Source organism: Aedes albopictus, unplaced genomic scaffold (genome assembly GCF_035046485.1).
Source record: "Aedes albopictus strain Foshan unplaced genomic scaffold, AalbF5 HiC_scaffold_373, whole genome shotgun sequence".
NCBI lineage: Eukaryota > Metazoa > Arthropoda > Insecta > Diptera > Culicidae > Aedes > Aedes albopictus.
In genome coordinates, this window is record NW_026917170.1 from 3,095 (window position 1) to 25,000 (window position 21,906).

General features: G+C 41.1%; 1 protein-coding gene across 1 annotated transcript; it reads right to left on the reverse strand.

The window, feature by feature from the left end:
• Positions 1-328: 328 nt before the first annotated feature.
• LOC109423873 (laminin subunit alpha) lies at positions 329-21,843 on the reverse strand. The gene is made up of 11 exons (XM_019698915.3): positions 21,615-21,843; positions 12,557-12,841; positions 12,138-12,284; positions 11,378-11,614; positions 11,086-11,256; positions 10,810-11,026; positions 10,531-10,740; positions 10,202-10,474; positions 10,000-10,137; positions 593-9,939; positions 329-525 (listed from the first exon to the last, which is right to left on the reverse strand). The coding sequence occupies exons 2-11, from the start codon at positions 12,791-12,793 to the stop codon at positions 394-396; spliced, it is 11,109 nt and encodes a 3,702-aa protein (XP_019554460.3). The 5' UTR covers positions 12,794-12,841; positions 21,615-21,843; the 3' UTR covers positions 329-393.
• Positions 21,844-21,906: the final 63 nt, after the last annotated feature.

Genomic DNA, 21,906 nt, shown 5'->3' on the forward strand with positions numbered 1-21,906 from the left:
AGCCATGTGCAAAAAATCAAGTCAATCGGTTTAAAACTGACTGAGTTATAGCATCAAGTGCCCAAAATAGGTGCTCCTGCCCAAATGGTCCCAGACCCTATGTCACTGGGAAAAAGTTTATTGCACTGTTAGATAAAATTCAACCACTTTGTCGTGCCACTCAATATTCATTAGGTAAAAAGGATTTAAAAAGAAATAAAGAAGTCATTATTAGTCAGTTCCTTGAAAGTGAAGCCAAAAGTCGTCATCGTAGTCAAATCGGAAAGCCGTTTTGCGCCATCAAGTCATTATCCAAAAAAATCATAAGTCCGGTGTACGAATGCAATAGTCTAATCATCGTTTTGTTGGTCGTAAGGCAGTGTGTAAGTTTAGTAGATTCATTTCTCTTAAAAATTAAATGGTAGGACAAACGCCGGTTTGAACGTTGCCAACCGACATCTTCGGTGTAATTTGCTCCTGCTGGTTGCGGATTACCACATTGCGGATGCAACCCTGGTAGGGTTCGCGAGCCGTGAGCCCTCGGATCTGAAATGACACAATGAAGTAATTGTAGTACACAAGTTTCAATTCAGGAAACAATGTTCAAGCTTACCTTCTGAAGATGAGGATGTCCTCCAAGGAACAGCGGCCTGGTGGTGTCCGTTGACCCAGCTCGAGCATCACCAATCGCCGGATTGGAGCTAACGTCATTAACCTTGATGGTAGTAACGTAGAACGACTTGATCGCCGTGATTGTGCGCCACTGGCCGTCGCACAAGTTCTCGCTTGGATCTGGTATGTACATCGCGGTGAACGGTTCATCGCCATTGTTGACGGTCAAGCTGATGTTTCCGTTGATCAGCTCCAGTACGAAGAAGCTACGCTTGCCATGCACTGACATCAGCAACCCAGTCGTTGATCGAGGTTTGATATCCATGCTGACAGTAAGTTCGGTGCCAACCTTGAATTTTTCTCTCAATTTCACAAAACCACCTCCTTTACCGAAGAACATGCCGGTTTCGATTTGCGTAGAGCATGGAATTGTTTGCGTTATATTAGAAGGTGTACCAAGAGCTCTGTTGAACGCTTGAATATCCATGATACAACCGACAAATTGATCGCGCTCCAAAATGTTCTTGTCGATCTTCAAATTGAGTGCAACATCTTCATAATGTTCACCACCGGAGACACCTCCCACAAAGAATGGAGCCTGAACTTGCATCGTTCTCGTATTGCCTGCCGACTCTCCATGAACTTCATCTTCGCTATCGACGACCAGTTTGCCCTTATTGTGGAATCGAGAGAAGTGCACAGTATGCCACTCATTGTCGTCATATCTTCGCTCCGAGCTGATATTGGCTGATCCAGAACCGCAATTAAACGAGTGGAATACTTTACCTTCTCGCAGATACAGAGCGATAAAGTCAGTGTGTCGAGAGTCAGCTGCATAGAACAAAACTCCCTCAGAGGATTCTGTCTTGAATGAAAGCGAGAACTCGTATTGTTTCTTAATCTTTTGAGGGATTTCGTCGAACTCAATGTGACTGAAAGGCCCGGTGCCAAAGCGATAGCCAGCATCAAAGTCGACATCTTGATCCGGTACGACTGGTAGTTTACATGTGGGTTCAGGTTTTTCTGGCGGTGGTCGAGGACGTTTGGTTGTAGTAGTTGGAGTTGTTGTCTGTGTTGTAGTTGGTGTTGTCGATGTTGTAGTGGTTTCATAAACGTCTGGTAATTCTTCTTTATCTTCCCAGGTATCCTTAGTACCTGACTCGATTTCATTTTCACTATCTTCGGGTTTACGTTCATCCGTATCAAATCTTGAAGTGAATACTACCGGCTCACTTCCACCATCTGGATAGTATAATGGAACTTCACTTGGGCCAACTGCAAATATGTCCTTGGAGCATTGGTCCAGAACAGCTGATTTCTTCTCCTTCAAATTTGCAAAGTTTACAATCTGTCCATTAACTGTCACATCTCGAATGCACCCCCAGAAGTATGCCGGTGTAGCAATTGCATATTTTGGAGTAACAAAGTTCTTTGGTAAACCTCCGAAGTAAATCTCTCCACTAACAATATCCAACGGTGCAGGCTCTTCGTCGGAAACAAATGGATCGCTATCATCTACCACCAAAGACCATCGGTAGTTTTCTTGTGTGGCGGTAACAGCGTGCCACTCACCATCATTGTAGCGATTGTTTCTTGTGGTAAGTTCTTTTCTAGAGCTTCTTAGAACCAACACGCCATCCTCCAATGTCAAACCGAACGTTGCACTTTGATCGTCGTTTGCTGTGTAGAACAAAACTCCGTAAGCTTGGTGAGTCTTGAACTTGATGTTAACCTGAAGACCGTTTGCTGATGCAACTTCTGGTTGGCTAACATATCCGAATTGATGCGGTGGGAATGATAGTAGAGATGAGAACTTCATTGGGCATCCAGGACGTATATCCAAAGCCTTCTGATTAATACTCAAATCAACCTTAGTACCCAAAATGTACACGTCGTCAATGCAACCATCAAAGCCCTTTGTTGTCACCTCTGAATGGTTGATCTTGCCTGGATATCCACCGAAGAACATAGATTCGGATATCTTCAATGGTTCAACTGTTCTATCGCCTTGTGCATTGGATGCCTCTTGGTAAACTACATTTCCGTCAACTGTTAACTTGCCAATAGCTCCATCCCGTTCTGCTGAAACAGTGTGCCAAGCGTCGTCGTTGAAGCCGTGTCCAGAACCGATTGTTACTATCTCCGCATGCTGACCAAGCTTGAACTGGAATACGATTCGCCCATCCTTCATCTCAATCGAAATAAAGTGTCTATTTCTTCCTGCATAGAATAGTAAGCCGTCTTGCGAATCTTGAGTTGCCTTGAATCGGAACTGAATGTGTGAACGATGCTTGAACGAATAAGACTTGGCATCCACCATAACGTATCCATTACCACCGAATCGGAATCCAGTTGTCGGCTTATCCTCATCCAGCAGCTTGTCTCGCTCTCTGCCTCCTTGAACGTTCTGCGCTTGCACGAAGTTCCACAATCCAACATGTTCTCCTCCAACCTGCAAGTCTTGAATTTGCCCATCGAATCCACCTGATTTCACATCGTTAGGCATGTTATACTCTGGAGGGTAACCTCCAACAAAAAGCTTGCTGTTTTGATCAACGTTGAACACATTGTAGGCACCCGGCAGAGTCTGTTCCTTAGGATGAATCATCTCCGTTCCATTCTCCAACTCTTCACGGATTGTCAATTTAACGTTGTTTCCGCTTCTATCGATAATAGCCTGATACCATTTGTCGTCTGCTACATATTTCGGATTGATCACCTTCTCAGGATCGTTACCCAAATCGATCGACAAAACTGGATAGCCGTTCTCAATTTCCAAAGCCATGTAATCATCACGAGAACTCTTCTTTGCATCCGGCTTCACTTCATTACCCAAATAAAGTAGGAAACCTTCTGGTTTATTTGTCTTAAAGTAAGCCGAGACGGTTGAGTTGGAAGCCATCTGGGACAACACCTCTGGAGGTTTAACTTCCAATGTGGTGTTTGGATGGAACGTCATTCCAAACTTGATACTGTTGGCCAAAGATCTTGCACTAGCGATTTGTTTTTTAAGTGATTCCAAACGATCGCCGATGTCACTAACCATAGAATCGATCATGTCTTGCTTTTGCTCCACTTCGTCCACCATCATTGAAACTTTCGGGATCATATTTTTGTACTGATCGATCTGACTTGCAGCCAGCTGAATGCTTTTGTTAGTTCGATCGATTTCTTTCGGTAGTTGTTCAGCCACATACAAGCTCTTCGGTAAATCAGTTATGATTGGATCCAAGATTTTGATGGCATGCTGCGAATTTTCCTGGGCGTCAATTGCTTGATCTCTAGCATTCTCCCAATTATTCGTATGGGATTCTTCAGGAATTCCGTCAAGCGACTGATTGATCGAGTGTAAGACATCATCGCTGTCCTTGTTAGACGTCATAATATGTTCTACAGTTCCAACGGACTTGTTGATGTGTGGTTCCAAATCGGACTGCAAAGACAGAAGTGATTTCACAGCATCGTTGAGCAACTCGCGTGAATCACTGTCCGATTCCCCTGCACGTTCATCAACTCCCTTTGTTAATTCCGTAGCGTTTTGCGCCAGGAGTTCAGCTTGGTCTGCGTTCACTTTTGCTTCATTAACTGCATCTACGATTTTGGAGTACGCCGTAGCCGCCTTCAAAGCTGTTTCAGAGTTAGCCGTTACATCAGAATAGTTGGCCGTCAGGCGAGATGCTTCATCCTTCAAGTTTGCAGCATAGTCCTTGGCACTTTCTATCTTCGGAACAAGCTCCTGATATTCTCGATCGTTCGCTGGCAGCTCTTGATCTACTTTGCTGTTGAGGTACTTTAAGGCAGCGTTGTCTCTATCTAACTCAGTGTGAGTTGTGAAAATATCGAGGCTGATTTTGGCGGAATCGTCCAACAGTTTCTTAGCATTCTCAATGTTATCCTTGGCTTCCTTGTGTTGAGCAGCTACAGTGTCGAACTTGGAATCCAAAGCTCCATTATTTTTGTTGTTTAACTTAGCTGTTGCACGACTTTCCTCTTCAATTTTAAGACTCCAGTTGTACAAATCCTCTAGCTTTACGTCGAATTCTCCAATACTGTGCATAAGCTTGTTAAGTCTATCTTGTTGACTGTGGACAGGAAGTGCAAACTCTTCTACCTTTGCAAGCAGTTCAGTTGCATTGTCTAGTTGTACGTTAAGACTTCCAGGAGTAGCTGAATATTGCTTAATCAGTTGCAGATAGTTGAGCGCTTCTGCGTGGGCCTGTTCCAATTTGTGAGTTTCTGACTTACCCAAGTTTTCTGCCAACTTTTCAACTTCAGTGACTGTGTTGCGAGTGTTGATGTTTACGAACCGACAAGAGTCCAAGATGTCAGAAGATCCCTTCAACAGGCTTCCACTCTTTGTAAAGAGATCATTAACGTTTTGGTCAGCGTATTGAATTCGACGGTCGAGATTCTTAACATCCATCTCTAGTGATTCCACTTGTTGTCTTGGTGGATTCAGATTTACACCATGTGGATCCAGTTTACGAACAGCCGGTTCTATTTCATCGACAAGATCGTCAAAGTACTTCAACTTTTGAGATGTGTAATAATCATCAGCAACTGTTTCGATGTCTTGTAATACAGGGTCGATGTATTCCTTCAGCTCATCCGTTACATCCAACAAAGCATGATGACAGCCGTCACATTCCTGGCAGCCAGTGTCAGGAATCAGTACCCAACGGTATGGGCATGAATCACACTTCTCTCCGACAACTCCAGACAAACACTCACACTGCCCAGTCTGGGCATTACATCCCAATCCTCTGGAGTAATCCGTATTACACGAACATGGTTGACAGCCATTCTCGGTATAATTCCAGTAGCCCGGTTCACAACGATCACACTGTCGGCCTGTCACACCTGGTTTACAAGCGCATTTACCCGTATGATCATCGCATTGTGTGCTGTTGGAAGCAATTCCGCAATCACATGCCATACACCCTCGACCTGACTCAAAGCCATAATGGTCAACTTCACAGCGATCGCACTTTTCACCTATTACATTCGGGTAGCAGTTACAGGTGCCTATGAAATTGTCGCAATGTTCTGTGCCAACAGCGTCGCAAATACAGCTCTGACAATCCTTCAGGTTAACTGCATCTCCGTAAAATCCTGGCGCACACAGATTACAAGCTCGTCCAAAAGTGTTGTTTAGGCAGAGCAAACATTCTCCTGATACAGAATCGCAAGATCCGGGTTCTTCTGGGTTGATGTTACCAGAGCATTCACAAGGTCTACAAACTTCACCCTCTACTTCAGGCTGTCCGAAGAAACCTGGAGCACAACTCTGACACTTCTCGCCTGTATAACCAGGCTTACATTCACAATGAATTTCATAGCCGTCCTCCGAAACTTCACAAGTTGTAGCAAAATTGTTTGAATCGACTGGTAGCGGACATGCGCAGATCATACAATCATTTGGAGAACCCCGGGTAGCATTACCGTAGTATCCTTCAACGCACATCTCACAGTGATCACCGGTAGTGTAGTGTTGGCATTCACTGCAAATGCCTGTATTGCAATCGCAAGTTTCAGCATGACCGTTGCATTGACAAGGTACGCAATAACCTCCGTATGGTCCATCTGGATCGCGGTAGTAGCCCGGAGCACAATCTTCACATGATAATCCAGTATATCCTGGGGGACACGAACAGCGTTCTACGGACAGCTCCTCATACATATTGTAATTGCCTGGATCGTCATGGGCCATGGTCAAGCTAACATCGGAAACAACCGTAGATAAGCCATTTTCCCAGTAGGACGCACGAACGTAAATGGCTTTCAGGTCTCTCAGCAGCACCATAAACTGTTCACGCGTTACCGGGCCTCCCGAAGCAGTTTGGAAGTTCGTCTCAACCATTTGAACTCGTCCATTGAACAACGTATTCGACGCTGGCTGCTCAATACTCTGATGAGTGACGACCATATTTTTACCCTCCAAGATAACGTCCGGACCGATCAATGATGAGCCAAACAGTCCATTTGTATAGAAGATTTTGTATGTTAAATATCCACCATACGCAGTTATGTGGCTGTTCAGATCCAAGAGATGGTCCAGCATTCCAAAGTAAGCCAGTCCGGAGAGCAATTCTTCGTTATCTACGTCACTCAGTGCCACTTCGGCAGATGTTTCGTTGATCATGATATCACCGTGCACAATCCAAGGCGAAATTTGTGGTTTTCCTCCCGACAGCTTTATGGTGTTGAGTGAAACGTCCTTCATCATACTCACGTTGAATGGTCGAAGGAAAGCCGTCTCACAAACGGAAGTGTGTCCGAAACAGAAGCATTTGGTACAGCCCTCAGGATTCGAAGCCTGCAAATTGTAGGTTCCATCCACACACTGGTTACAATCCCGACCTTGAACATTTTTCTTACAGAAACAGGTCTCGTCGTTCTGATCACAGATTTCAAACGTAGTTCCTCGGATGTCGCATTTGCAAGGTTCACAATACGGGAAGTTAAAGAATCCGAATTGGCAATGATCACAAGATCGACCAACCACGTTTGATTTACAGTCGCACACACCACTCTCCAAATCGCACTGAAGGTTGTTATTTGCGACGCCCAGTGGATGGCAGTTACACTCCTCGCAACCAATGATTTGGTCGTATCCGAAAGTATAGGGCATACATTGGTCACATTTTTCACCTGTAACGCGATCTGGGCAAATACACTCTCCGGTATCCTTTTGACAAAGAGCAGTGGATGGACAATCGCAGGGCTTACAATCCGGGAATCCAAAATATCCGGTTTTACAAGCTTCGCATTGACGGCCAATGATGAATGGCTTACACTGACATTGACCTCCAAATTGCTCGCACTCGAAACTGTTGGAACCGTAGTAATCGCAAGCACATGGTAAGGCGCCAGTATTGTAGTCTGCCGTCAAAGAGAACACAGCTTGCTTGCAAAAATCGCTTGCATTCAGCTGAATATGGAAGTGGTCTTGGCCGCATTTTTGAATGAACTCCTTGGTTTGATCGAACGTTTCTTCTTGGAGAAGATCTTCGTGGAACTGATCAGCAGGCACCAACAAAATGTAATCCAACCAAACCCCTTTGGTGACACTGCTCAGCAGAGTGAAGTCAAATGTGTCCTCCAAATCGAACCAGATATATCCATTGTCTTGTTTCAGTACTTCGCGGCAACCGGAGTTGGCAGGACAGTGTCTCAGCAGCAACTTACCGTCGTAGTTTTGACGATCGCTTTCAATTCGGTATTGAATGTTATATGTTGGATGGTTGGGTTGGTAGAATTTCACAATTACTACATAACGATCGGGATGTGAAACCTTGGCCTTAACATTCAGTGCCGGTTCATCCTTATCCAAGTAGATGAGTTTGGTGGAATCGTCTGAAAGATCGCTGGGATTAGTTTCGGCAATGCGATCTTCGTTGTCCGACTCAAACTCGATCTTCTTAGAGTCTGGAGCAGTACGATAGGTAGTTACTACGCATTTTCCTTTCTGCATTACGCAAACTGGATTGGGGCTGATGTAATCGGTGGACCATTCTTCATACGGAATAGCTGTTACGGATTTGATGGCAACTGATCCAGTAGGGTCTTGACTTGATACAGTTATTGGCTTTCGGTTGTTGGGATCAATGTAGAACACCTTCTCTCGTGATTCTTTATCAATCACTGGTTGACGGCATACTGTTGTATAGATACACGGATATGCTGTAGCTGTGCCATCTTGTTCAATGTCGCCCATTTGATTGATCTGAAGAATCGAACTTTCTGGGTAGTTACGATTTGTAATGTAGTCTACGACTAGAACATAGCGTCCAGGTCGTGGAACATCCAATGCGTAGCTTAACTCGTTCTGATCGACCGTCAGTAGTGGGAGGTTTTCTTCTTTGATGACATCCAAATGTTCGTAGTCTTTGAAGTACTCTCCGGGTTTGAAAGAATCGTCACCTTCTACAATATGTGCTTCCAATTGCGGTTTGAATTCCATAATATTTGGATACTTAAAGTGTCGGCACAGCTCCAGGTCGGTGAACTCGCAAGGGTTCTCAATCTTTTTAGTCAAGATCGAAGCTTCATAGTATGCAGCCGGTAGAAGGACGAAATAGTCCAGGAAGACGTTCTTATCTGTTTTGATATTGATAGTGTACCGTCCAGGATCTAAGACTACAGGTGATGGTATTTCTCCCTTCGCACCTGACACGGTGACAAATTCAGGATATGTGTTTGGTTTGAACAATACTTTTGCCTTCTGTTCCAACTCAGTAGGATTATCTGGGGTGATCAAAATTTGGGCAATCACATTTTCTGATGTTGGATTCTTATATCGAATAACCAAACGATACACAGATGATTTATGAATGGAAACTTCATTAATGACTTCGTTTTGCAAACCAGAGAAAACTGCGTAGCCTCGTTTGCTGAATTCTGGGAATACATCTTCATGGAATTGATAGCGTACTTGTGCTCCAGACGGTGTGTATCCATCTTCATATTCATATTGGAATTGGTACAGTGTTGGGAAGTAATGTGTGGTCAATGGGTAGGTACAAGTACGACCTGTTACCCTAGGGTGACATTTACACTGACCGGTTTCCTTATTACAGACATTATTTGCTGATCCTCCAATATCACAACCACAATCCTTGCAACCAAACAAACTGGCTCCAAACAAATCAAAAGTACCGTCCTTACATTCCGCGCATTGACGACCTGTTACCGATGGTTTACAAGCACATTGACCAGTTTTGGTATCACATGTATCCAAGGCGCCAATTGTTCCATCGAAGAAACATTCGCAGTCCTGACATCCGTGTGGATTGCTAGCATTCAAGTTCCAATACAGCGGTCTACATTTGTCGCATATTCTTCCATGGACTCGTTCTTTACATTGACACAGTTCTCCAGCAGGTACCGATCCACATCCAGCAAACTTGGCAATAACTCCTGCTGGATCGCAGTTACATTCTTCACAAGCGGGGAAATTGTAAAAGCTCTCCTTGCATTGATTACAGGTTTTTCCGTCGAAATTATACGCACACTGACATTGACCTTCATTGTTACAAGACAAGCCGATCGATCCATGAACATCACAGTTACATGGCAAACATTCCGGGTATTGGTAATATCCCGGAAGACACATGGTACACTGTCTTCCAGAGAAGTTCGGTAGACAAGAACACTTTCCGGTCATGTCACAAACCGTGGAAACGCTTCCTGCCCCCGAGCAGTTACATGGTACGCAATCCGGGTAGTTGTAGTAGCCAGGAATACACTGGTCACACCGAGGACCTCCATAGCCTTCACGGCACAGACACTGGCCATTACCTTTATCGCAAACTTCATCCAGCGTTCCACGGCTGTCGCAGTTACAATCTGTCAAACAAAACGATAATTAGCAGGAGCACTTCACATGTACCCATACTGAACACTTACATGTACAAGCTGGATAGTTGAAAAATCCGTTCTTGCACTTTTCGCAATGTTGACCAGCAAAGTTCGGCTTACACTGACATTGTCCAGTTCCAAAGTCACACACATCGCTAACCGAACCCACTTCGTTACATCCGCAAGCTATAAAGAAGGCGATTCATATAGTTATAATATAACGATTACTTTTACATCATTCTGATCTTACGTTCACACTCCGGGAAATCGTAATATCCATTAGCGCACTGTTTGCAGTGAGCTCCTCCAAAGTTTGGCTTGCACGGACATTCCCCGTTGATGGCTTCACAGTGGTAACCGATGGTTCCATTCAGGTTGCACTCGCAAGGACGACAGTTCGGATACCCAAAGTGCCCGTAAGAACAAGAATCACAGTTCGGAGGATTGAATTCTGGACGGCACTCGCAACGTCCGGTCTCTTCCTCACAGTTTCCAGTGGAGTAGAAGTGATCGCAGTTACAAGCTGAAATAGGCAGATGTTAATACCAATATTAAGCAAGACTTGATTGCTTGACTTACGTTGACAGACATCCGTCTCATCCCAGCGCTTTCCATAGGGGCGATAGAACGTGTTCTTGCACTTGTTACAGTTGATGCCTTCTGTATTGTCCTGGCAGTTTTGGCAAACACCGCCACCCTCGTAGTTACCGTGGATATCCAATGAAAGCTGTTTTTCGTCAATTTCTTCCGAGTAGACGCACTCACTAGAATGGCCGTGACAATTACAGGCTGGAAATAGACAAATAAAACATCTAAGTTGGGCTGGTTTTCATATTCAGAATTTCAGGAAATCCTTACGTTCACACTGGAATGGACGAGCGTTCGTGTTCTGACGCCACTTCTTCTGCTCGAATCCTGGGCAACACTCAGCGCACTGAATACCACACGTGTTGTGCTGGCACTGACACGCCAAAATTCGAGTCGGCGAACGATGGTCCAACACATTACATGTATTTGCATGACCGTTACACATACAACGACCTCCGATCGAGATATCCTTGATCGAATAGAAGTACTGTGGAGACAAGCAGCAGTTATAGAGATGTTCAAAAGATCTTACATTTGGCAACTCACTCTTCTTGTAACGGTAGGATCTTGACGTGCAACTGACATCAAATGTCCCAAAAGATTTTTCGTACGCAACAGACGAATTCGTACATTGGTTGCGCGAGTCCATTCCTGTAGTGCAGTCGAGTTGAAATAGTTGTTGGCCGAAGGACGATTGTTCAGCAACATGACGGGAATCTGCGATCAATGCATTAGAAAATTAACCATTAGTGACCCATTCGATCGACTGCTCGCATCACGGTACATTCACCACGATGCTCACAGGTGTGCCTACCTTTCAGGCGTATACGGTACTCACCTCACCATTCTCCAACGGGACGATTTTCGAGTATTCGGTCGTACAGATCACATCATCGTCGTTCATGATCGGTCGCAAGCTGTCCCGCCCAAAGTAGGTTTCGCAATCGGCGGGCGAATCGGAAAAGTGCTGCCATGGCTGCCACGTGTTTCCATAATCGATCGATTTCTCCAAAGTCCACAAGCCGGGACGGGGAGAGTTGCCCATACGGATGAACAGATACGCCACATGGAATTCCTATAGGCAGAAGTTACAGCGATTACGGTTTGTTCTATATGAGCCGCACAATAACGTGCAGTGGACTTAGCGTGGGTAGGCGTAGTTGACATTTAATTGTACTTAGCTTCCTTTTATCAATGTAAACTTGAGTGTTTAAATTAAGCTGCTGATGTTGCGTTAGATCATATTGCACTGTACGCTTCCAATTTACCCTCTAGCTGGATTGCATATTCACAGTGCGCATGAGGTCAGCATAAGAGATGTAGACCGGACACATGAAAGCAAAAATTTTGAAAACCGCATAGGAAAGCATATTTCCGCAATGCGTTGATGAGTGATTTCCGCGGTTGATGATCTTCGATCTCTCATATAGTTTATAGCTCAACCCTCATAGAAACAACGAATTAAATTATTCGTGAATATATGAAATCCAAATAAATGTAAGGACACCATTTAAACATATTACAAGCATGTGGAATATTGAAAAAGCCTTATCGCAATGTCAAAAACTCGAACTAAACTCCTTCTAAATGTTACGAACCTGTCCGAAATCGATGGTCAAGTTGACCTCGTTATACTTCATGCCTCGCGATAGCGGCGGACTTTGCCACCAGTTTTCCGTTCCATCGGTGGCATACTCGGCCGGGTGGCTCTTGTCCGGGATGCTGGGATCACAAAAGTCACAAACCTGCGTGTGTAGGGCGAGAAATGGAAAGGAAAAGAAAATCCAATAAAATACGCAGCGATAGTGTTATCAGCCAGTCGTCGGCAGTCAGTGGCACATGAGACATGAACTATGCTCGTTTCCGGTCAACCATCGACGTAACGGTCGCCGATAAGAAAGCAAAAATGGTTGGAAAGATGATTTGAAAGTGTAGTTTATAAGTAAGAGAATGGATTGAACGTTATGAAATTTGTAATGATTTAAAAATGTTTGAAAACAGTCTTCAGAAAACTCACCTGTCCCTGGATAACCTGGTACTGGAATTGGTTCTGCTGTTCGTTTTCGGTGTTGGCTCCGACCAGTTTACAGTACAGTTCGGGACCATCGGTGTCCACACCGCAGGTGGCCGATGCGGTGATTTTACGACCCTCGGCAAGGTTGAAGTACGGTGGCGTGAGTTCCGACTGGACAGATGCTATCGTTGCCGACAGCAAAAGTGCAGCCGCCGCTAGGCGAACTCCACTACCACCCATCGTACGATCTCGCGAAGGAGCGATCGATGGGGGTTTTTTGGGGGTGATCTAGAAAAAGAATACAGGTCGATGTTTAAAGGCAAAATATGGGTCTTTCGAGGAAAAAGGTAGTTGCAAAGATTTGCTGTTGGTTTCCGTATTACGAGTTCCAAGCACTACGGGTTTTCTTGAAAACTTTGGTCAGTCTAATGAGTCTCCATGATCTGCCCTATAGCATCAAGCATTTCGCAATGCTAATTAAATATAATGAACCAATCTTCCCAATTGTGCTTAGCTTGTAATAAGATATGAATCGTCTACGAAGTTGTTCTTTCTTTTCGAGGAAGAAATACCCCATATCAAGCCTATCCGGACTGCTTTAACAAAATTTAAGATGGGATTTTCACAAAATTTCAGGGAAATCCCTGATAAATCTACGCAGCAGGAATTTTTTGTAGAAATTATTCGTGAAAATCAATTCCTTAAGTAGTCGGGTACCGAACCTCTTGAGCAGTGGCTGGTATTTTGGGCACTTTTTCGTCATAATTCAGTCCATTCTAAACCGATTGAACTGAAATTTTGTACATGGCTAGATACTATGCGTATCTCATTGGTCGATTGGTTCAAAATTGACTGAGTTATAGTTGAGAAGTGCCCAAAATAGAAGCCCTGTCGAGAGGGTTCCACTTCCCCCATTGGACAAAATTTGCATGATAAATTTAAGAATTTTATAGTTTCAAATGAAAACAAATTATAACAAAATCACTGCAAAATTGTCTGTAAATTATCTAAAATTTCAACGAGTAATTCATTTCCGGAACAAAGTTCTTTCAGATACGTAATATGTTGCGTGAAATCGAGAGGATATCCTTTATAAACTGAATGTATAGTAATCAAAAACACTTAATCTTCTTCCTCTTTTTGGCTCTACGCTCTCACTGGAACCAGGGATGGGAATACTCACTTTGAGAGAGTTACACTCACTTGCTATTTTCTCAGCTCAGAAGCATGCAATGAAGAAACGTTGTATGGATGATTTTTTCCTTGTGGTTTTGTCTAAAATTTTGCCGAATGGAGTAGGGGTCGTACACGAATCCCAAAGTCATGACAGGGCTGTGAAGGCGACTCTCCACGAGGTGAGTGTAATTTACATTCACCTCGTGGAGAGTTGCCATCGCAGCTTCCTCACGACATCGGTATGCGTGTGCGACCCCTATTGTATTTAGCAAACTTTTAGACAAAATCACAAAGCAAAAGTCGTCCATACATCGTTTTTTGATTACACGCTTCTGAGCTGAGAAAACAGCAGATGAGTGTAAATCTTTTGAAGTGAGTGTTCCCATCCCTGACTGAAACATAGCCTACCTTTCTTCAATTTATTGTTCGTTAAGCTGAACATTTTACTATCAACATCATATCAATCTCAGTTATAGTTAGTTTTCTAAATGCAATGCATAACAAATGTACAATCGTTTTGAGATATGATTATGATATTCACGTCTACCCGGGAAATGTACATTTTTTGGGGCACGCAAAGCGTATGTGGTACATATTTTTAACAAGTTTTAAATTTTGATCAAGACCACCTATTTGGTTCGTGAGTTTATACAGAAAGGGAAGTCATATGGCTCTCAAGTTGTGAGATGTTTTGTATGGAATTAAACCACAACGTGGCGTAACACAAGTGTACGTTGTCAATACAGGACTTTGTACATCTCTTGAAGGCTGTACAATTATGTATTTTATAAAGTATTTTCAGGAACAGGGGATTCCAGTGATCTCTTTGAGAGTTTTCTTGACTATTCGTACTTGAATTCAGATATTCATTCAAAAACCCTAAAAAAAAAGTTCCTGTGCAGTTCCTTCAGGAATCACGTTTGAAGTTCCTTTAGAGATTCCTTCATCAGTTCCTCCTGAGATTTCCTCGAAAATTTGTGCCAGATCTCTTTCCGGAAGGCCTCTAATGATGATACAGGAATTACTCCAAGGTTTTATTCTGCAGTCCCTTCAATTATTCTTTTATAAATTTATTCAACTATTCATTCTGATTTTTTTTTTCAAAGATTTCTAGAGGAATTCCTCCAAGGATTGCATTTAGAATTTTTGCAAAAAAAAAAAAATCGGAAATTTGTCCACGTATTCTTCCGGAAGGAATCCCTCAGGAGTATCTCCCAGGTTTTACGAATTTATCCCAGAATTCCTTCCAAAAATGTCTTAGCAATTTTATTTCAAGGATTCCCAAGTATTTTTTGAAAGAATTTCTCCAATGGTTCTTTTAGGAATGGAAAGGATTAGTTCATAAATTATCTCAAGTAATCCCTATTGACGATCAAGTGTACGTTTAGGTAAAGAAATATTTTCAACTTTGGAAGCTAAAATTCCTCCAAGTATTCTTCCGCGAATTTTTCCAAGAATTCCTTCAGAAATATGCTATATAGCAAAGCATAAACAATTCCCCCATTGATTATAGTAAATCTTTGGAAATACCTTAATTAAGTTCTTCAAAGATTTTTTTCAATAATTCTTCCAGAGATTGTTTTATGAATTCTTCCAAGGATTTCATTAGGCATGTCTCAAATTCCTGCTTTAGGAATTTCTCCAAGAATTTATTAATATTTTTTTCAATGCTTCCTTCAGAAATTCCTTTGAATGTTTTTAGAAAACTTCTCGGAAGATTTATTATGGAAGAATTCTTATGGTTGCTCCAGAAATTTCTTAAAATATTTTCAAGGAGTTCCACCAACGATTCTTTTAAGATTTGCTCCAGCGGAACTGCTTGATGGTTTCCCCCTAAGGTAATCATCAGGATATTCAAGGATGCTTTCAGGCATTTATCCGAGGATTTCTTGTGGAATTGATCTATAATTTTTCCAAGAAATATATGCAGAGCTTCTTGTGAATTCCACCAAAGATCCATTCTGGAATTACTTTTAAGATTTTTTTTAAAGAAAATCCTACAAGGATTCTATCTAGACTCCTCGAAAACTTCTGTCATTAAAATATTATTTCAATATCAATATCTAGGGATTCTTTTAAGGATTCCTCCTAGAATTGCTTAGAGAACTCCTCCAAAGGCTCATTCCGGAGTTTATCCAATGATTGCTTCAAGTTTTTTTTTTCGCTAGCAGCCGTCCTTAGCATTAACCTTTTTTGGCCAACAATTTACTCAGAAATATCTAAAGGGATTCTTTGAAGAATCGTTCATTAAGTATTTTAATGATTCTTCAAAAAATTTCTTCAATTTTTTTTCAAAAATTCTTTCGAGGCTTGTTTTATGTGAATTTCTAAAATTTATACTTCAGGAGTTTTGCCTAGAGTTTGTTTAATATTTTCAAAAACCCCTTCAAATATTTCTAAGAAAACTTCATCAAAGATTTATTCTGGAATTTCCTCAAAGTTGTTGAAGGAGTTCTACCAAAGATCAGGAACTCCTCAAAGGGTTCCCGAGAAGTTTTTTTTATCAGGAATTTACCCAAGAGTTCCTACAGGCAATTCTACGAAGATTTTTTTTTAATTTTACAAAAAAATAAGCAGTACTTCTTCTAGAAATTTCTTTGGAATTACAAACCAGGCTTTTTAACCCTTGTCGTTCATTAAAGTCATTATGACCCCAAAGCGTGCACTACGTCAGCGAAATGAGCGGCAGCGAATGTACGAAGAAGGTTAAGGAACTTCTACACGAAACACGACTACCACAAAGGGAATTTTCCATTGTCAAACAACTTACATAACCGTTACTCCTTGAACGATTACCACAATGGAAACTCCGCAATGTCAAAAAACTTACATAGCCGTGATCTTAACGTAACGGAACTACAGTAAGTTGCATCATCAACGCCTTCGTTGACGCATTCGCAAATCTAACTGTTTAAACTCGGATTATCAGAGTCCATCAGCTCATTGCGTCTGACCTCCTCCCTGATTTTCCTTAACGTAACGGAACTACAGCTGGTTGCATCATCAACACTCTTGTTGACATAATCGCAAACCAAACTGCTTAAACTCGGATCGTCAGAGTCCATCAGCCCATTGCGTCTGACCTCCTCCCTGGCTTTCCTTAACGTAACGGAACTAAACCGCAGCTGATTGCACATCAAAACTCTGTTTGACTCATCTGCAACCGAACGCTGCATAAACGTAAGCAGAAATAAATTCCAAATATCAAACTTAATTTGACAAAACTCAGAATCTGCAAAAATATCGAACAGCTCTATGTAAACATCGAATGTAAACTGACAGCATAAAATCTTGCATGCAAGTTCTACTACCAACTGCAACGAAACGCCAAATTTAAATCGCACATGGCCGTAAAAACTATTTAGCGCCATCGAAAAAGTCCTATAAGATAAGTAACATGAATCGTCATTAGCTTAGCCTAGACACAAACCTTATATGAAACGGATAATCTCTACTAAATGAAACGATTCAAACTCAAAGGCAAATTCAACGAATCCAATTCAATTAAGATTTTACTTGAAAAGATAAAAACGTCAAAAGCTACAAATTAACTAAAATAATCATGAAAACTAATAATTATAAAAATAAAACAAATTCTAAAATCAAAATCAAAATATTCAAAAAATATATCAATTTAATCTAACTCAATTCAAACTTTATTTTACTTAAAAAAGATGAAAAACGTCAAAACGTTACAATTCTATCAAGAACTCCTCCAAAGTTTCCTTCAAGAAACTTTCCAAAACAGTATTAAGGGTTCCTCCAAGAAATTCTTCTAGAATTCATTCAATGGCTCATTCCGCAGTTCATCCAATGATTGCTTCACGATTTCTTTGAAATTCATCTGCCTAATGCCCGTCCATAACATTAAACTCATTCGAACTAGTGACACTTTCAGCCTGATACACTTCGGGTAAATTCCGAATGAGGTTAGGAAAACTTGAATACAATATAGCTTTTTTGCGATTTTCTTAGCAGAATTACTTTACTTTTTAGAAGAACTACTTGAACGAACTAAAATATATTAATTACTATAATTTTCAAAGGAATTTGGAAATGAGAAATTCAGAATTTTTGATGATTCCGAGTCTAAATTTATAGATCAGATTCAGATTAACGAAAATCTGATAGAATTTTTGATGATTTCTCTAAGGATTTGTTCAGATTTTTTTCCAAGGAAACATTAGTAATTCCTCCAAAGATTCCTTTAGAAACTCCTCAAAAAAATCCTTCTGAAATACCTTAAAGGGTTCCTTCAGGAACTTCTGCATGAAATCCATTGAGACTACAGTAATTATTATTTCGGAAATTCCTAGAAAGCTTCCGTCAGTTGAGGAATTTCTCCAAAGATTCCTTCATGAGTTCCTCTAAGTATTTTCCGGGGATCCCTCCAAGAATTTATTCGGAAATTGCTTCAACAGTATACTCAGAAAATTGTCAAAGTAATCTTACATAAATTCTTTCAATGATTCGATCATTGAATGTTTAGTCGAGCACTCGACACTGAAGAAGTCTGTAAGTCGCAGACGAAATAGGCCAAGACAAAGTCCCCGGTCAAAATGTATGAAAGATCGATTTTCAAAAACTCTCATTTTTTTTCCATGTTTTTTGCCTCATAAACCTTCCTTAGGTGAAAACTAATAAAGCAAAACTTAAACGACATATATCGGACCATCCGTTCGCAAGTTATGCGCGGTCCCACGTATGCCACCGCATTTTTATAAATATAGATTGGTCTTATTCTACTCAGAGTATAAGGGAGTAGAGATCAAAGTGGATAATGAAATGATAGATATGATAGTATTCGCTAGGTTGCGAACAAGTATGAAAATTTTATAGAAGGTGAAATTAGGCAAGTAGGCCATGTATTGAACGAATACTTCGAATGCGTGAAACTTCTGCCGTACGACCTGTGCTTTTAAACAGATCGGCTTGGTTAGTAGTTCATACCACCTTACCAAGACTGGCAAAAGTTTCAGGCACCTGACTGCCTATGTATTGTTCTGTTTTCATCACAAGTTCTATCGATCAGTAGCTTTTTCGGAATTCGCACTCCATTCATAGGGGTATGCCTATATCGCGGCGTGTTCTTCCTATTAGCTTAATTCGATTATATTGGAAGTTTCACGCATTCGATGTATTATAATGCATGGCCTACTTGCCTAATTTCACCTTCTATAAAATTTTCATACTTGTTCGCAACCTAGCGAATACTATCATATCTATCCTTTCATTATCCACTTTGATCTCTACTCCCTTATTCTCTGAGTAGAAAAAGACCGATATAGCCATAAAATGATTAAGTTAACCCTCTAATACCCAATCCCGCCTTTAGACGGGGTATAGTTTGAGCATTTTTGTAATTTTTGTTTCGTGGAAAATCATTTTTTTAAATATTTTTGGCTGATATTTAGGACTGCTCTGTATATCTCAAAATGGTTTTTGGTGTATTTTAAAGCGTATTTACATTTTTTAAAAATTGATGTTTTAGTCATCTTTTAGTAGTCATTGTTTATTTTGTATTGAATCGCTACAATTAACATATTTTAAATTTTTCCCATATCATTCTATCCTTGTTTAATAGTTTAAGGGAATCGAATACACTCTAAAATTATTTTCCTTAAAATAAAATTTTCTGTGAAAAAAAATTAAAATAATAATTTTTCAGCAACAATCATAAAATCTCAAAATGTTTTCATCTCACAAAATCCGTACTCCAAATAAGCTTTCAGGAAAAATATAAAAGTCTGGGGATGTTCAAAAATAAAAATTAGAAAAATCAAAAACTGAAATTCACGAAATCGAGAATTAAAAAGAATCATCTTCCAAAACATGTTTAAATCGATTTTACATGACGAAAAATGATATTTAGATCAAAATCAAAAATTTGGGTATTAGAGGGTTAAATATAGAATACGGTCGATAAATCAGAATCTGGTTATTGAAACAATTTTGACTAAATGCGTTAAGAAGTTTTTAAAATTTTCTCCAGACGTAATTCTGCAAGAAACTTTGAAACGTCGTATCATGCAAACCTTTTTAGAAATGCAATCGAAGCAATTTTAGACTGAATTACATGTAGAAAATCGTAGTACAGCTTACAAGACCTTCTGGTAGTGGAGTTTCTGGTTCCCAGTGAAACTTCTAGGCAATTTTTTCACGAAATTTTCGGAAGAATTATTAGTGAATTTTTGGTGTGGGCACTCAGTTAATTTCATAAATTAGTAAAATTATATAGATTCATGTATGTGGCATAATACAGTATGTATTGTACTCTCCGTGTTCAAAACATTAAGTTAATGGGTAATAGGCCGTCCCTTATTTTGCAAAAATTAGAAATGTTATAAGTTCGTTAGTGGAAAATGATCGTTTTCGCTAAAAAATGATCGTGTCAAAATTTGAAGTCCATATCTCAAGGCTTCTACTAAAACTGGTGATTTTAGGACCCTAAAGAGCCAAAAATGTGCTTAGATTTGCGATATCTCAACTCGTTTCTGAGTTATTGACAAAAAAAAACGAAAAATCAACATTTTTGACCAATTTTTTTAGATCCCGAAGGAAACCTACCCTATTTTGTTCAATAACTCAAAAACGAGTAGAGATATCGCTATTCTAAACACATTTTTGGCCCCTTAGGCTTAGGCTTAGGGTCCTAAAAACAACAGTTTAAGTAGAATAGCATATTTTTTCGTCGAAAAAAATTTCATGTTTTTTTGGTCCCATACCATTTATGACAACCATTAGGACCCCTGACCAAATGATCGCACACCATACATCTCCCATAAAGCTACACCAATAACTTTTAAATGATCAAAATCCAATCAGAACACCATCCAGCTTTATTCAACATCATCACATCATCATCGACCGATGCATCTGATTACGCAATTGCTCCACGATAAGATGATCTCACCAAAATAAACACTACACAAGTCTAGTCCCCCAGCCCATGTGTTGATCCTGCGATTTCAAATTCACATCTTCTGTTTACTTTAGCTGAACTCTTTGCTCGCCACCCGCGCTTCCTCCTAATCACCAGTGCCCTCGATGAGGCGGCACACATGATATTCAGCCGCTCGGTTGTAAAATATCCAGCACGTTTTAAACGTTCGCAACCGGTCCCTCAGTCATGTGGCAGCTAGATAGATACGAGCATAAAATTCTAAATTTACACACATATGTTTCCACACGGGCCCGTCCAACGTTCGTTGAGCCCGATCCACACCAAACATCACATCATTTCCAGAAAAAGCCAGCCACAACAGAAACGACGAAAAGATTAATACGATTCTGGCTGGGTCTCGCCTCTTCTGCTCTTTTTCTTCTTGTTCATTTTCCGCATTTCTACGCTAAGTCACTTCCACTTCAACTCCTCGAGGAGCATATTTAATACATTATAACTTTCTGGTTTCTTCGTTCCATTCACGGTTGCTCGTTCAAAAAAAAAGAGATTAAATGCCGACGAAAAAACGACGTCGGCCCATGAATGCATCTTCATCAATTTTTCCATTCTCACTTGCTTCGTCAGCCAGTTCTGAGGCGGTGGCGGCGACGATGATGATGAATGCACTTCGACTGCACTGGCAAGATCAAATTAATCGAACACATGCACTTTTTACCGGCGTAGATTGCATGCTACCTTTTTCCCTGTAGCTTCAACATTCACATGCTTCCATGCGGTTTTTCACCTCTCTGAACCACTGAACTTCAAGATTATCACTAATTTCCCCGAATGCATTAGCTAATGGTCTGCAAAGGGCTTGAACGCTGTGTTCCAGTATATCCAACAGCAAATCTTGCACAACTCTCGAACTCCCAGTAGCGTAGAAAACGTGATTAGCATATTAAAATCTTGTTCGACGTTCCAAAAACCGTCCCGCATTACCTCCCCTGGATGGGCCTCTTGCCTTAATTATCACCGAACCGCACTCAATGTGTTCAATATGTGTTCCACTCCTTTCAATCAGATAGGCGGTTCCTCATTTGAATAATCTTCTTCACTTGGTCTCTTCACTGTTTAGGCCACTACACTGCTCACTACTGCTGGTCCTTCCTTTTTTCGCGTCCGTTCGGTTCGGTCGTCAGCGCGCAACTGAAGATCTCCGGTTTCTTCGGCCGCAATAGAACTTGACTGGCGATCATTAGCGCGAGCGCAACGCAAGACGTTTGAAACCCGC